The 17,087-nt window shown below is 41.8% G+C and overlaps 1 protein-coding gene across 2 annotated transcripts in view; it reads left to right on the top strand.

The window, feature by feature from the left end:
• Positions 1-17,087, top strand: part of LOC306994451 (B-cell scaffold protein with ankyrin repeats-like) — a 66,686-nt gene that overhangs the window by 19,243 nt on the left and 30,356 nt on the right. For both annotated transcript variants that reach the window (XR_013796684.1, XM_079604958.1), the window contains exon 7: positions 3,273-3,466. Coding sequence is in view for 1 of the 2 variants with exons in the window: in XM_079604958.1 (XP_079461084.1) it covers positions 3,273-3,466 (194 nt within the window). In the remaining variant the exon portion in view is untranslated. The remainder of the gene's footprint in view (positions 1-3,272; positions 3,467-17,087) is intronic.

Here is a 17,087-nt window from a genome sequence, read left to right on the forward strand (position 1 = left end):
TTCCCGACCTTAGTAACCTAAGTACTTGTTGTTACATTGCATAGTTCTAAGTTCTTTCTTATATAATTACACTGTACCAAGTCTGTAACACGTATGTAACCGACTCAGCTTGTTACATTATGTGTAACAGTAGCTGCCTATTACATGTGCATATTTACAATCTGTAGGCTGTTCCATAACTTAGTTACATGTTAATTACATTTTGTTACATGTTATTACAACGTCCACTATGTAATGAATTAATTACTCTGTATCACGGACACTGTAAAATAAAGTGTTACCCAAATTTTCTTTAATGCTAGATAGGCCTATAGATATCCCCCATTTTGCCTAATTATAATCAACACCTGCAAATGTACACTTTGAAGAGTAAAAATTACAGAAAGATACGTTAATTCAACTCTATTAAAACTGCATATGGTAATCAAATTGAACTTCCAAAAGTCATACATTTGTGAAAAAAGAAAAAGATAAAATAAACGAATATAAACATTTATTTTAAGTATAATAAATAAAACATAAAAGCAAAGATCAGAACATTTAATGAACTTCTCAACAAAACCGGGTTCTGTGTATGGCAGACCGGGGAGCGTAGTTGAAAGCCTGTTGATAAAGGTCGGTAACCGGAATCAGTCCAGGAAACATCAACAAATTCAGAGGAGCAGAGAAACGAATGAGACTAAATAGCAGACAAATCAAATGAAAAACTAAACAGTGCGAGCGAGGCTACATTAGTCACATTAGAAAATCAAGTTGTAGGTTGTATTTGAATAATTACGTATCTTATTTAGCTGAGGTTGGCCAAATTAAACGGAATACTCACGTATCCTTGCTCGACGAAGAATGAGAAGACACAATGAGCCCAACGGGCAGTTGAAATTTAAAAGAATGATTTTCGCGCTTCAGGGCAGTGACGAGTACAGTATGTCGTCCAGTGGTTGTCCTGACACCATAGGCACAACCTTAAGCAATGGCCATGTCTTTAAAACGTTGTTAGAAGGTTTGGTATGTTGTGCCAACGTTCTGTGTTTGCTGGGAATATGTTGTCTGTTTGCTACGCTTCATTTATTAAATTTAACAGCTGTGAACTGCACACATATATTTTTGACGCTTAAATTATGTTCTTAATTATGAATTGGTCTAATGCGTTTGCGTTTTTCAGACTGCTCTCTCTCACTGAAACATCTGAAACGATTTCTCACTCAGTAAAACAAACGGACAGTATCGAGAGAACAACCAGTGCTGTTTTTCAGTTGTTTTCCTCTGTGAACAACATTTTGCTTTTTGCAGTTTTCAGATCTAAACACGTTTAAAATGTCTAGAGAGAGTAGGCTACACTTGTTCTGTTGTACCGTTACTCACTGACGGTTCGAAAGGTGCGTATAGTTAGACTATTTATGCTTATTTAACTTTTTAGTGTTAAATAAAAACAATTTCTCGTACCTTGAGATGAAATCCTGCCGGTGTTCATGCTTTCTACATCCATGCAATAAATTTACATCCTTGAATGAGTGCAGATTTCTAGTGTATTTACTTGAACTTCTCAGGTAATGTCTATGGTTTGACCCATTTCAGAGGTGGCCAAAATCAGAATTTAAAATGGACCGAATACAGCTCTCTCTACGAACTTGATGTGCGATGCCGTGCTGAATAAAATATGCGCATTAATCACTTTCAAACGCCCCGGAGGACGAATTGGTCAATGAGAGCGCAATCCAGAATGTCACGAGCTGGAACCCATTATCTCTCCTCCGGACCATAGCCCTCCCAGTCTACCAGGTATTGATGACCTCTACCCCTTTGTCTGACATCAAGGAGCCACCGTCCCATATAAGCTGGTGACCCCTCAATGAGTCTAAGGGACAGAGGTCTGGGGCTAAAGGGGTAAACGAATGATGGGCTTGATCTTAGAGATATTCTTCATCTATATTTAAATGGGGGTTAATTTGAGTTGAACCGACATCGTTCTTAGCACCTTAGTGATAAAAAAATGGTCTAATAAATTTGGGCTCCAGTTTATGTGAAGGAAGCCTGAGAGGAATGTCCTGGGAAGTTAACCAGACCTTATGACCACACATGTAAAGTGGGGGCTTAGTACGGTGGCGGTCCGCCGATGCCTTGTTCCTGTCGCCAGTCCGAATAACTGCTTCTCTGGCGATCCTCTATGTATGGAGGCATCTCTGAATAAATGCATGCACGGACAGAACAATGGCGTCAGATTTTTGTGAGGAGAATAATGGTGGCTGGTAGCCTAAACAGCACTGGAAGGGAGACAAACCCGTAGATAAAACCAGGAGGGATTTATGCGCGTACTCGACCATGGTTAATCTGGAACTCCAAGATGACGCTTCCGCAGACGCCACACAGCGCAAGACCCTCTCCCGATCTTAGTTAGCACGATCGGCCAGACCGTTAATCTGCAGGTGATACCTGGAGGATAGACTCCCAGTTGCCCCAAGTGGTCGACAGAGCTCTGAGTTAAGTCCAAAACTTAGACACAAATTGGGGACCCCTGTCAGAGACCACATTCACCGGGATGTCATGAATATGGAAAATGTGATCTAAGAGAACAGAAGCTGTCTATCTAGCTGAAGGCAATTTTGGGAGGGGAATAAAATAGGTCACCTTTGTAGAGCTCTGAGTCAGAGAGCACTGAGATAAAAAGGAACGACATGAATCTGGGAGCTCCAGAGCTGTCCGTACAGTGCTCAGTGGACAGCATATGGAGATCACCCAAGGTGCACACCCACACAGGACAGGGAATGAGACGAGACAGAGAGAACAGCGAGGATAACCAGTTGTCACTCCTCATCCAAGCGTCCTGGAACAGCAGCGAACAGAGGTTTGACACAGATACCACACAGAAAAATGCCACAAAGCACAAAATTATCTCCTGATAACAGGGGGCAGGCACAGAAGAGATTATATGGGGGAAAGGGAACAAGCGACAGGTGAGTGAAATCAGCTTGTGATCTGTGCGCACCCGTGCTGCAAAATCAGCACTGATTGCTCATGTAACGAGCTGCAGAAAATGACAGGACAAACATAGACAACAGGGTGAAGCCGATAATGCACCTGAACCGTGACAAATTATTGAAAGTCAACTTATTTCAATGGAGCACCTTTAATGAGATCTACACTGTCAAACTTTATTTTCTTTGGTATAACCTAAAATAATCAGTTAGACTGAGTAAATACAACCATTAAAATAAAATGTTACAACATGAAGCACATTTTCTAGGTCACCTGACTGCATTGATTTTCTTTACCAGAGTGTAGCTCAGAGGACATTCCTACTCTCCTGCATTTTGCTGCCCAGCATGGATTGCGAGATCTGGCCAGTGCTCTGCTGCAGTGTCCTGGATCCCGGCAGGCCCTAAAGGTCTCCAATAGTCATGGAAATACGCCATTGGATCTTGCACATGTACATGGACACGAGCTCTACATCCTCCTACAGGAGTCATTGGTGAGTGAAACTTCTTAAACATAGTTATTAATTTTTTTAAGATTTCTGAAGACAATAATGTCATTATTCAGTGCAGTTCAAGTTTTGTTCTCATCCGATAATGTCATTATAGTCAAATCAATAATATTATTAAGTGTCCCCAACAAAGCAAGCCAAAGGTGACAGTGGCATGGAACCCAAACTCTTTTAGGTGATATAAATGGAGAACAAGTTGTAGTCTGCCCAGCAGATTGAAACATGAAGGTATGGCTGCCATTGGGCCTTAAGCACAATGAACGTTCTTCTTGTTAAAACTCAATTTAGGGACCAGGTGGTGCTGGCATGGTGCTAGGTGGTGCTGGCATGGTGCTGGCATGGTTCATAGATGGCCAGGGAATCTGTGCCAAGGACTCATCTATTCACTGAGGACTTTGCTGAGGATCTGTTCTGAGGGCTTGTCTTGTTTACAAATGCTAGAAATGTGGCTTTCAAATACAATATTGATATCAAATAGCACACCCAGATCCCTAACTGATGACGAAGATTTGACAGAGCATTTAGCAAGAGTTAACCAGTATTCTGTGTCATTACATGCAGAGGTTTTTGATTTTTTTCTGAACGTAGTAGTATGAAATTAATTATTAGTCATCCAATTTCTCATATCAACAATGCATTCTGTTAGTTTTGATAATTGGTATGCTTTGTTGGGCCTTGAAGAAATATAGAGCTGAGTATCATCAGTGTAACTGTGGAAACTAATGGCATATTTCCTAATACTCCCATAATCCCAAGGGTAGCATGTACAGTGTGACAAGCAATGGTGCTAGTACTGAGCCTTGTGATACTCTATACTGAACTTGTGATCGATATGATAACTTTTCATTTACTGCTACAAAATTGATACTGCTACAAAATTGATAACTGTCAGAGAAGTACGTTTTGAACCATGCCACTAAGGTCCAGTAACGCTAATAGAGAGTGCAATCGTGATCAGATGATAAAAGAAAATCATTTGTAACTCTGATGAGAGCTGTCTCAGTACGTTGATACTGGATCCCAGCTGGAAGTCCTCACAAATACATTTCTCTTCAAGAAAGAACATAGTTCTGAGGATATATGTGATTTAATATTTTTGACAGAAAATGTTTTCAAGATTGGTCTGTAGTTAACTAATTCTATAGGATCAATTTATTTTTTTATTTTTATGAGAGGCTTAATAACAGTCATCTTCAAAGTTTTTGGGATTTGAAAAGTAGTCCTCAAATTAAAGTTTGGATATGTGTCTCTACATTTGAAACCTCCTGCTATGTCTGCTAGAAGTGTACTACTACAAAAATAGAGTATTACATATAATAACATTTTTATGAAAGTGAAGTGTTATCAAGTTTGAATTTTCAGTTGTTCAGATTTTTAGATTCTCTGGAGTTTCTCATACTGCTCATACTATTGTAATCATGCCACTATTTTCAAGCCAAAGTTAAAATCACTGTGACATGACAAATCAAACACAAGAGATAATTCACATACGTAAGAGCATGTAACTATGCTATTAGAAGTAATCCAGATAGAAGACTCATGAAAAAAGGGCCAGTGAGGTTACATTTTATTTCCTGCTTTTTTTCTCATTCCATTCCACTCTACCATTGAAGTTGACGACATATTAGTAAATACATGAAAGAACAGAGCATATTTTTAATAAGCAGACTTTTAAGGTTACACTCCTTTAAGGTTACACTCCATATTTCATTAATATTCTATACATGTCTCTTCTCTAGTAAAACCCCTCAAACAGATGTTTGAAGAAAGACAAAAAGATATCCAGTGCATTCCAGCATTGTTTACTTTATGCCTGGATGCACTGAATGTTGTAGTCTTTTGGCTAAAAGGTTCGGAAGGGGGGTTGGGAGAATGCTAATGCTCAGACTAATGGTGTTTTTTCCCCCATCATTTTGCTAATATGCGAAAGCTTGGTTATGTTTAACCCTCTATATATGCCTAAGATGAAAGCAAGAAGGATTGTTTTGCATGGAGCGTTTAGTTTCTAACGTCACACAATCCTCATTCAGTATCCAAATGTTTATCTAAGAAACAATTAGTTGAACCGAGAGGAAGCCTTTTTTTTTTAGCTTGGTTCTCTTAATACATAATCGCATAAAAATGTACAAGACAACAATCTGTTACACAGCATGTATACAGGCAAATCCACCATGACTGTCATATTATTGTTAATGATCAGTGTCTAAAGCACAGTGATGTTTTAAAATCCCTTCTCATTTAATAATAGGTATTAAACCCCAAATCCTAGAGACAACTGATGAAAACAACAAGGATGAAATTATAGAGGTTTGTGCTGCTGTAGAATATGTCTAGTGTAGCATTAGAAACATATGTACAGTTGGTAGTCAACCAGAATTCCTATAACCGCTGCGTTAACTGCTGAGGTAAATAAACCATTCGCATTTCAAAGTCGTTCATGAAATGACCGTCAGGGGGCGCAAAGGGACATTGTGCAAAACAGCTGCAATTGCTGCATTTTGAAATGTCAGTGGAGCTGATGTCATAAATTAACAATAAGGATGAAATACTGTACAATGATGGTAATTTCCTACAACAAACATGACAAATCAAAATAAGAACTAATGACATTTACTATACAATAATGAAACAAACAAATATTTGGTGGAGTTGAAGTTATTGAAGATTATAAAGTAATAATGTTATTAAGTCAAGTCATCTTCATTTATATAGCGCTTTTAACAATGTAGATTGTTTCAAAGCTGCTTTACAGAGATAAACGTATCATTTAAGGTAACAGATTGTTTTGGCTTTATAGCGGTTCTTGAATAATGTTATTTTCCAGCTAAAGTTAGTTTTGATTGATTCACTTCCGTCGAAAATTTGTTATTAAATTAGGGGCCGCTAAGACGACACCGTTCTCTCTACACAGACTTTAAATGCGAACCTGTGAGAAACGCTGATGGCGCTCACGTGCGTATCAATAATTAATTCTATAGTTATGTGCGTTTGAATATATGTGCGCATGTTTGTAATTCTCTACAAACCAAGCCTTAAACTACTTGTTCTGCCTATAAATTTGATACAGAATTTTATTTTATTTTATTTTATCACTACGGGGGAGATACGCAAAATTTCCAGAATGCTTTATCTGTAGAGTGGTAAAGGGATCCTCCATAGGGAGAGGCTAGTTAGCACTTCAGCACTGCGTTGTCATCGGGTCCAGGCGAAGGTCCTTCGTCGGATCTGGATACGGCCTGGATCCGGCAGGCTGCGGGAAAACTTCGGGAAAAACAAAGACACTAAAATTAGTGTAGATGCCATTCTTCTTATGATGTAACGAGTACATCAGGATTTAAGGGAAGTGTTCCCAGTTCCGGCTGGCCTAATCTATGCAGCCTAACGCTGAGTTATAGAAGTTTATAATGCATTATGTGAATGCTATGTCAAAGAGATGTGTCTTTAATCTAGTTTTGAACTGACAGAGTGTGTCTGCTTCCCGGACAATGGTAGGAAGACTGTTCTTTCAACACTGTAGTGTTGGTGCTATATAGGAAAAGGATCTACCGCCAGCATTTTGAGATCGCAATAGACGCGAAGGACTATAATGCGTTAAGAGCTCGCTCAAGTACTGCGGAGCTAAACCATTTAGTGCTTTGTAAGTAATCAGCAATATTTTAAAATGTATACGATGTTTAATAGGCAGCCAATGCAGTGTTGACAGAACGGGGCTAATATGGTCATACTTCCTGGTTCTGGTAAGAACTCGAGATGCTGCATTTTGAACTAGCTGTAGTTTGTTTGTTAAGCGTGCAGGGCAACCACCCAGTAGAGCATTACAATAATCTAACCTTGAGGTCAGGAACGCATGATTCAATTGTTCCGCATTTGTCAATGAGAGCATATGACGCAATTTGGATATATTTTTAAGATGGAAAAATGCGGTTTTACAGATACTAGACACGTGACTTTCAAATGAAAGATTGGTATCAAAGAGCACACCCAGGTTCCTAACAGACGACGAAACAGAGCAGCCATCAAGTGTTAGACAGTACTCTAGGTTATGACGTGTGGAAGTTTTTTGTCCAATAATTAGAATCTGTTTTTTCTGAATTTAGTAGTAGGAAACTACTAGTCATCCAATTTTTTTATATCAGCTATGCATTCCGTTAATTTTGTGAATTGGTAAGTTTAGTTAGGTTTTGAAGAAATATACAGCTGAGTATCGCCGGCATAACAGTGAAAGCTAATTCCATGTTTTCTAATGATATCTCCTAATGGTAGCATCTAGAGAGTGAATTAGTACTGAGCCTTGTGGTATGCCATACTGAACTTGTGATCGATAAGACATCTCTTAATTTACTGCTACAAACTGATAACGGTCAGACTAGTATGATTTAAACCATGCTAGTGGAATTCCACTAATGCCAACATAATTTTTGAGTCTATTTAAAAGGATGTTGTGGTCAATGGTGTCAAATGCAGCACTAAGATCAAGTAATACTAATAGAGAGATACAACCACGATCGGATGATAAGAGCAAATCATTTGTGACTTTAACGAGAGCTGTCTCGGTACTATGATACGGTCTAAATCCGGACTGAAAATCCTTGCAGATATAATTTCTTTCAAGAAAGGAACACAGTTGTGAGGATACTGCTTTTTCTAATATCGTTGACAGAAAAGGCAGATTAGAGATTGGCCTGTAATTGACTAATTTTGTAGGATCAAGTTGCGTTTTTTTAACAAGCGGTTTAATCATAGCTAAGGTACGTATCCTAGAGACAAAGATGAATCAATGATATTAAGAAGAGGATCTATGACATCTGGAAGCATCTCTTTCAGCAGCTTAGTCGGTATAGGGTCTAACATACAAGTTGTCAATTTAGATGATTTGACGAGTTTGCAAAATTCTTCCTCTCCTATTGCAATGAATGAATCACATTTTCCCTCGGGGAGACTACAATGCACTTCCTGATGCGATACTGTATTAGACGGTTGCATAGTTATAATTTTGTCCCTGATATTATCGATCTTATAAGTAAAGAAGTTCATAAAGTCATTACTGCTGTGTTGCTTGGAAACTTCTGGGCTTGAAGCTTTCTTTTTCGTTAGTTTAGCCACTGTTTCAAATAAATACCTATGATTATGTTTATTTTCTTCTAATAGGGTTGAAAAATAAGCAGATCTAGCAGCTTTTAAAGCCTTTCTGTAAGCAATCAAGCTCTCTTTCCATGAAATCCGAAATACCTCTAGTTCTTCTAAGCTATCCGGGATGCTGAGATGATGAAACTGATTAGGAAGATTATTGATAAAGCAATCTTTAGTAGCAGAAATGATAGGTCTAACTTATTTATAACACAGAGTCGGCTTTGCAGCCTTGGCTAAATGTAATTTACATGAGACTAGATAATGATCTGAGATGTCATCGCTCTGCTGCAGTATTTCAATGGCATCAACATCTATTCCATGTGATAGTATTAGATCTAGAGTATGATTACGGCAATGAGTAGGTCCTGACACGTGTTGTCTAACTCCAATTGAGTTTACAATGTCTTTAAATGCCAATCCCAATGCATCTTTTTAATTATCTATGTGTATATTAAAATCACCAACAATTAGCACTTTATCTGCAGCCAATACTAATTCTGATATAAAGTCCGCGAATTCTTTGATAAAGTCTATATGGTGCCCTGGTGGCCTGTATACAGTAGCCAGCAGAATTTTCAAACGTGATTTATCGTTTACACTATATATTTTTACATTAAGCACCAACACTTAAAAAGAATTATATTTAAAACTAGATTTCTTAGTGGTTTCGAAAATATTACTATAAATTACAGCAACACCTCCTCCTTTGCTTTTCAGACGAGGTTCATGTTTTTAACCGTAATCTTGTTGGGTTGACTCATTTAAAGCACTGTAATCGTTTGGTTTTAGCCAGGTTTCTGTCAAACACAGCACATCTATGTTATAATCTGAAATCATATCATTAACTATTAACGCTTTTGAAGTAAGAGATCGAATATTCAGCAACCCAAGCTTTATAATTTGCTCATCCGTATTGTATCTGTTTTTTATTTGTTGAACATCAATTACATTTTTAACCTAAGATGGGTTGTAACGTTTTTTTTGGATTTCCGAATTCGGGGAACAGACACGGTCTCTATATGATGATATCTAGGTGAAAGAGTCTCTATGTGATGGAATTTATCTGACCTTGGTGACGTGAGGCCGCTAGCAGACGGTCGGTTAAGCCAGTCTGTCTGCTTCCTGACCTGAGCCCCAGATTGTCATGTTTTATCTCTAAGACTATGAGCCAAATTACTAGAGAGAAGAGCAGCACCATCCCAGGAGGGATGAATACCATCTCTTTTCAACAGGTCAGGTTTGCCCCAAAAACTTTTCCAATTGTCTATGAATTCTATATTATTTCGCGGACACCACCCAGACAGCCAGCCATTGAGTGAACACAATCTACTAACTATCTCATCACTCCTGCGAACAGGAAGGGGGCAAGAGCAAATTACAGTGCTTGACATCGTACTTGCTAGTTCACACACCTCTTTAAAATAAATTTTGGTGATCTCCGACTGGCGGAGTCGAACATCATTAGTGCTGACGTGAATAATAATCTTAGAGAATTTACGTTTAGCATTAGCCAGCACTTTTAAATTTGCTTTGATGTCAGGCGCTCTGGCTCCCGGCAAACATGTGACTATGGTGGCTGGTGTCTCTATTTTCACGTTCCGTGTGATCGAATCACCAATTACCAGGGCACAATCAGCATAATTCTCAGTGGGTGTTTCACTGAGCGGGGCAAATCGATTTGTTATCGGAACGGAAAAGTGTTTTTTTGATCCGCGACTAGAGCGATCCCTCACTGTCACCCATCTGCCCTGCTGCACGGGCTCTACTTCAGCCGGAACCGACTCATGTACAGAGTTCACTAGGCTAGGCGCATCCAAAATAGTATCTAAAGCTCTAGCACTCTTCTTACTATTCTCGATTAAAGTTTGGATGCGTGTCTCTAGTTCTGAAATCTTCCTTGCATTTATCACGTATAAATCCTATATTGCCGACAGAGAAGGCTATGGTAAACATGTGACATGAAGTGCAGGGACAATAACAGGACAAGACATTACTCACCGTGTTTGTTGACTGATTCTTACTCACCTGGGCTTTTATGAACTCAAAGGCGCTAGCGCACGAGAGAAAAATAAATAACTGAGCACACGGGTGGTGCGTTAACAGGCGAGCGAGTTAGCGTGTTGTGCTAACAATAACGGAAGCTAGCAATGTCGGGTTAATCTGAGATGTTGGGTAAGCTGTATTTAGTAGTATAAAGAACTAGAAATGATAGTAGCTAAATGATGGTTCAAACAGCAGCAGCAACAGTCTGTCACGGAACACACACAGGAAAAGGTAGATCCAATAGCAGTAATTTATTAGGATAATCCGTACTCACATCAGTCCAGGCAAAGGTCAAAATACAATAAGGCAATCCGAAGGTACAAAGCAACAAACAGGAAACCGACAAACAACAAGTGTGGTGACGTATAGCAAGGACTCCGTGACATGAACTGAGACAGACAGGGTACTTATACACAGACACTAACAAGGAACAGCTGGGAACAATGAAGACAGGGAACAGCTGTGTGAAATTAACATTGATGGGTAACAGACAAAGGATTATGGGAAATGTAGTATAATGTGGATGACACCGTGGGGAAGAGGACCTCTAGTGGACACCAGGAATACCCAAACCAGACACTGTGACATAATCCCCCCTCTACGGAGCGGCTACCAGACGCTCCAAGACTCACAAAAAAACAAACAAAACAGAGAGTCCAGGCAGGAGGTGGAATGGTGGAGGATCAGGACCATGAAGGGGAACAGGAACAGGGGATGACGACTTAACCGGCGGCCGGGGCGAAGCAGACAGTCCATCGGGCGGCCAGGGCGGAGACGAAAGTCCATCGGGCGGCCAGGGCGGAGACGACAGTCCATCGGGCGGCCAGGGCGGAGACGACAGTCCATCGGGCGGCCAGGGCGGAGACGACAGTCCATCGGGCGGCCAGGGCGGAGACGACAGTCCATCGGGCGGCCAGGGCGGAGACGACCCCTCGGGCGGCCACGGCGGTGAAGACCCCTCGGGCGGCCACGGCGGTGAAGACCCCTCGGGCGGCCACGGCGGTGAAGACCCCTCGGGCGGCCACGGCGGAGACGACAAGGGCGGAGACGACCACTCGGGCGGCCACGGCGGTGAAGACCAAGGCGGAACAGGAACAGACACCACCGGCTCAGGAACAGTCACAGACACCACCGGCTCAGGAACAGTCACAGACACCACCGTCTCAGGAACAGTCACAGACACCACCGGCTCAGGAACTGGAACAGCAACAGACACCACCGGCTCAGGAACTGGAACAGCAACAGACACCACCGGCTCAGGAACTGGAACAGCAACAGACACCACCGGCTCAGGAACTGGAACTGCAACAGACACCACCGGCTCAGGAACTGGAACTGCAACAGACACCACCGGCTCAGGAACTGGAACTGCAACAGACACCACCGGCTCAGGAACTGGAACTGCAACAGACACCACCGGCTCAGGAACTGGAACTGCAACAGACACCACCGGCTCAGGAACTGGAACTGCAACAGACACCACCGGCTCAGGAACTGGAACTGCAACAGACACCACCGGCTCAGGAACTGCAACAGACACCACCGGCTCAGGAACTGCAACAGACACCACCGGCTCAGGAACTGCAACAGACACCACCGGCTCAGGAACTGCAACAGACACCACCGGCTCAGGAACTGCAACAGACACCACCGGCTCAGGAACTGCAACAGACACCACCGGCTCAGGAACTGCAACAGACACCACCGGCTCAGGAACTGCAACAGACACCACCGGCTCAGGAACTGCAACAGACACCACCGGCTCAGGAACTGCAACAGACACCACCGGCTCAGGCTCGGCAGACGTGACGTGAGCAGACACTGGGTCGGCAGACGTGTGCTTCCTCCATGTATGCAGAACCGCCAATGTATAAAAAAGGAAGACCACCTTCTTGACCATGGCAGTACTGATGATGGGCAGTTCTGGGATGAAAGCGGGCTCGACGGGCACGGCCTCCGGGATGACAGCGGGCTGCTCGTAGGGGACGGCCTCCGGGACGACAGCGGGCTGCTCGTAGGGGACGGCCTCCGGGACGACAGCGGGCTGCTCGGAGGGGGCGGCCTCCGGGACGACAGCGGGCTGCTCGGAGGGGGCGGCCTCCGGGACGACAGCGGGCTGCTCGGAGGGGGCGGCCTCCGGGACGACAGCGGGTTGCTTCCTCCCCCTCCGCCGTCTTTGACGGCAAGGTGCAGGCTCCGGGCTGGAAAAAACCAACGGTGAAAGGAGCTCTGGGTTGGGCATCCCCGGCCCAGGGACGAAGCGAGACCGGGGAGGAGAGTGGTGCCGGGATTCATCTCTAGCCCCTCCTCTCCTGCGACCTCCACGGGTCCCAGAAAACCTAGCCAGACGGGTTCCCTTAAAGGATTGTCCGTGTCCAATGGAAGGGGGTTCGGGAGATCCAACTGCCATGTTCTCCTCAGTCAGACGGGCCCACAACGCAAAGCATTGAAAGATGTTCATACGAGGTGCCTCTCTAGCTTGCGAACTCTCGTAAGTTGCGGAAGAGCCACGGAAATCCATACCGCTGGATCTAAGTGTGACGGAGTCCTTCTGTCACGGAACACACACAGGAAAAGGTAGATCCAATAGCAGTAATTTATTAGGATAATCCGTACTCACATCAGTCCAGGCAAAGGTCAAAATACAATAAGGCAATCCGAAGGTACAAAGCAACAAACAAGAAACCGACAAACAACAAGTGTGGTGACGTATAGCAAGGACTCCGTGACATGAACTGAGACAGACAGGGTACTTATACACAGACACTAACAAGGAACAGCTGGGAACAATGAAGACAGGGAACAGCTGTGTGAAATTAACATTGATGGGTAACAGACAAAGGATTATGGGAAATGTAGTATAATGTGGATGACACCGTGGGGAAGAGGACCTCTAGTGGACACCAGGAATACCCAAACCAGACACTGTGACACAGTCACAGCGAGGCAGACAGGAGCAAAATTGATTATAAAAAAAATTAAAAAAAACATTGGTTAAAGGAACAAACCGACTTTTTGGGACTTTAGCTTATTCACCGTATCCCCCAGAGTTAGATAAGTATTTTTTTTTAAAAAGGCCTCAGGTTACGACTGTAACAGATGCAAACAGATCCACTTCTGGTTGGCCGTAAACCTCCCATATGTGCTCCACCACCTCGGGGTGAAGTCTCCATTCATTCGCCAGAGCTGCATCCACGCTTTTCGTTGGATGTTCACGCATGTTTTTTTCTTTCCCCACCGATAGCAAACCTCAGGAACTTCCTGTTTTGTAGAAAGGATGGAGACATGGAAGTATGCATCCTTTAGATCTATTGTGACAAACCAGTCCTTGGATCTGATTTGATGTCAAATCTGCTTCAATGTCAAAATTTTGAACTTGAGGTTCCTGATAGAACAATCCAGAAGACAAAGATCTAATATAGGACGTAACCCTCCATTCTTTTTGGGAACAATGAAGTACCGGCTTGAAAACCTTGCGTCTCTGTCGGGTGAAGGAACCCGTTCTATTGCTTCCTTTGCTCATAGAGATTTCATTACTTGTTCCATCACCAGATTCTGCTCTGGATGTACTACTGTGAGAAACACCCCGTTGTATTGCAGTGGACATGAACCTTTTTCTATAATCTGCAGGACCCGTTAAGATATGTTTGGCAGAATCCTCCGTTCTGCCAGATAATCTACTAAGGGAACCAGATTCTTAAGGCTGGCCTCTGGTGTACTTAACCCTCTGGGGACGGGCTCGCTTTTTTTCTTATCAGTGCAAAAGAGACACAAAATACTCTGTTGATTTTGATCTTACATATAAGTGTAATCATATGTACATCATTAGATTATGTTCAGTGTCAATTTTTTTGTGTATATTCACAATAAAAACAAAGTGTTGTGCTTTTCGCCAAATAAAGAAAAATAAACATGATGCGAGTTCTGCCTTCTGTCAGTGAAGTCCATTCTGAAACGCGTCTGAAAATTAACTGTAACTCAGCGAATACTTGTCACACATGCACGAGAGATTTGTCTTTATGAAGCTTGAACTCTCTTCTTTTAATTGAAGTAATTTATATAAAAATATATAAATATATTCTCAGTTTATGTAATCCGTTTGAAACAAAGGAGAGGTACAGTTTTTTCGTTCTCCCTTCATTATCTTTAATGAACTGAGGCCACCGCGCCTCTGGTCCTATTCACATGGTAAATAGTTTAGGTGATCTATATGCATCGCACACGCCCCCCGATCAATGCCATGAAAACACAAAGTTTCTTCGATGGGTCATTGCGTTTTGACGATGGCACGCTTTTATGGTAAAGGCGCCCTTCAGGTGATTCTGGACAGTGAGGAAGAATTCACCTTTTCCTCAGAGGAAGATTGCAACTCAGACGACGAACGGCTGCATTTTCAAGAGCGAATTGATCCCGTCGAGGATACAAGTTCTGAGTAAGTTGTTTAGTGTTATATAATTCCTTTTCTGATAAGTCAAGTCAAGTCAAGTCATCTTCATTTATATAGCGCTTTTAACAATGTAGATTGTTTCAAAGCAGCTTTACAGAGATAAACATATAATTTAAGGTAACAGATTGTTTTGGCTTTATAGCGGTTCCTGAATAAAGATATTTTCCAGCCAAAGCCAGCCCCGACCGACTCACCTCGGTCGAAGTGATCATTTGTTATTAAATTAGGGGGCGCTAAGACGACACCGTTTGTCTCTAAACAGACTTTAAACGCGAACCTGTGATAAACGCTGATGGCGCTCACCTGCGCATCAATAACTAATTCTATAGTTATATGCGTTTGAATATATGCGCAGGTTTGTAATTCCCTGCAAACCATGCCTTAAAAAAAACTTGTCTTGCCTATAAATTTGATACAGAATTTAATTGTATTTTCTCACTTCGGGGTAGGTAGCTACGGGAACCGAAATAAACATGTCCAAGCACCTGTTGCGAAGAGAGCCAAGGCAAACAGGCAGTCCAATCTGCCATGAAAAACAGAGACTGATGTTGACATGGCTCCACAGACTGTGCGATTCCTTCCTGCATGGGAAACTGGGCCGCAACTGACATTCGCCCATGAGTCTGTTCAAACTAGGGCTGGGCGATAAATCGATTTTATCGATTAACTCGAGTGTGTAGTGTACATCGATGTGTTTGAATGAAAATCGGTTTTCTCTATAATATCCGCCGACGCTCCCCTCTGGGCTCCCGTAGTTCCGAACGCGCTCAGCGCGTTTGCCATAGAGCTACACAAACAACATGGCAAATGAACAAGACCGCGGCTGCACAAGCACACCCGCCAAAAACATTTACAAACTGAATCTGCAGAGCTGCCAACTCTCACGCATTCACCGTGAGACTCACGCAGTTGTCACTTTCCACACGCTCTCACGCCACACATCTATTTCTCACGCAGAGAAAATCGCGAAGCAAAGAGGACGGTGACACCGACAGAGAAGGTTTACGGTACTATTGATATAAAACAAATTCTCAGCTCTCAGATTCTGTCAATTTACTTACAAAATTCAAACAATAAACACCGTTTTGGCACTTGTAAATGTGACGTGACAGATCGCAGACATATCTCAGTTCAAGCGGCACGTGAACCGGTCATCTGTTGCTATTAACTTAGTTAACATAAATAAACACGAATGATCAATAGCTAATTTGAAAGATACAGTTCAACTTACCGGAATGTAATAAAAACGATCGATCATGGGGTTTTCAACCGCGGACAGAGGTCCATAAACAGCTGGAGAACAGTCGGGTAACGTTTACCTCAGGAAAGCCATTTAATAACCATAACACGTTAGTTAGACTTAAACAATTGTCTGTAGAGAGGAGTATTTTGCTAAATATGATAACTATATTACATTTTTATTATATTTTTTACCTATATCATTAAAATATTATAACGTTGTCATTATAAAAAACGCATTAAAATAAATTTGAGATGTTATTTTTAACCTTTAGGCTAATAATAATACCAGCTGACAGGGCTCTGTATGTTTACAGTAACGTTAGGTGCCTTTTTTTTGGGAGAGAAAAATTAACAACACATTAATGTATACTGTACCTAATATTTATCCAAAGGAATCGATATTGAATCAAGATCAGAATCAAATCACAAGAATTTAAATTGTGAAATTTGTGTCAAGCAATAGCCTAATAAAAACAGTAGCATACAGTCAGTGTACCATGTAAACATTGTGTTGTCACTAAACTTAATAAAATTCTGTTTTTTTTTTTTCAGGTTTTTTTTTTTTTTTTACATTTACACCCATTTTATGTTATGTTAGGTTATGTTATGTTACATTTTCACTTTACAAAGGCAGGGCCTGCCATATTGGCTTGTTGTTTCTGATTGCACTTTATATAATTAAATAAAAGTAAAACTTGTTTTGAACAATTTATTTGTCATCTGCAGATTGATTTTAAATAGGGG

The sequence above is a fragment of the Phoxinus phoxinus genome (genome assembly GCF_949152265.1).
Source record: "Phoxinus phoxinus genome assembly, chromosome: 2".
NCBI classification, from domain to species: Eukaryota; Metazoa; Chordata; class Actinopteri; order Cypriniformes; family Leuciscidae; genus Phoxinus; species Phoxinus phoxinus.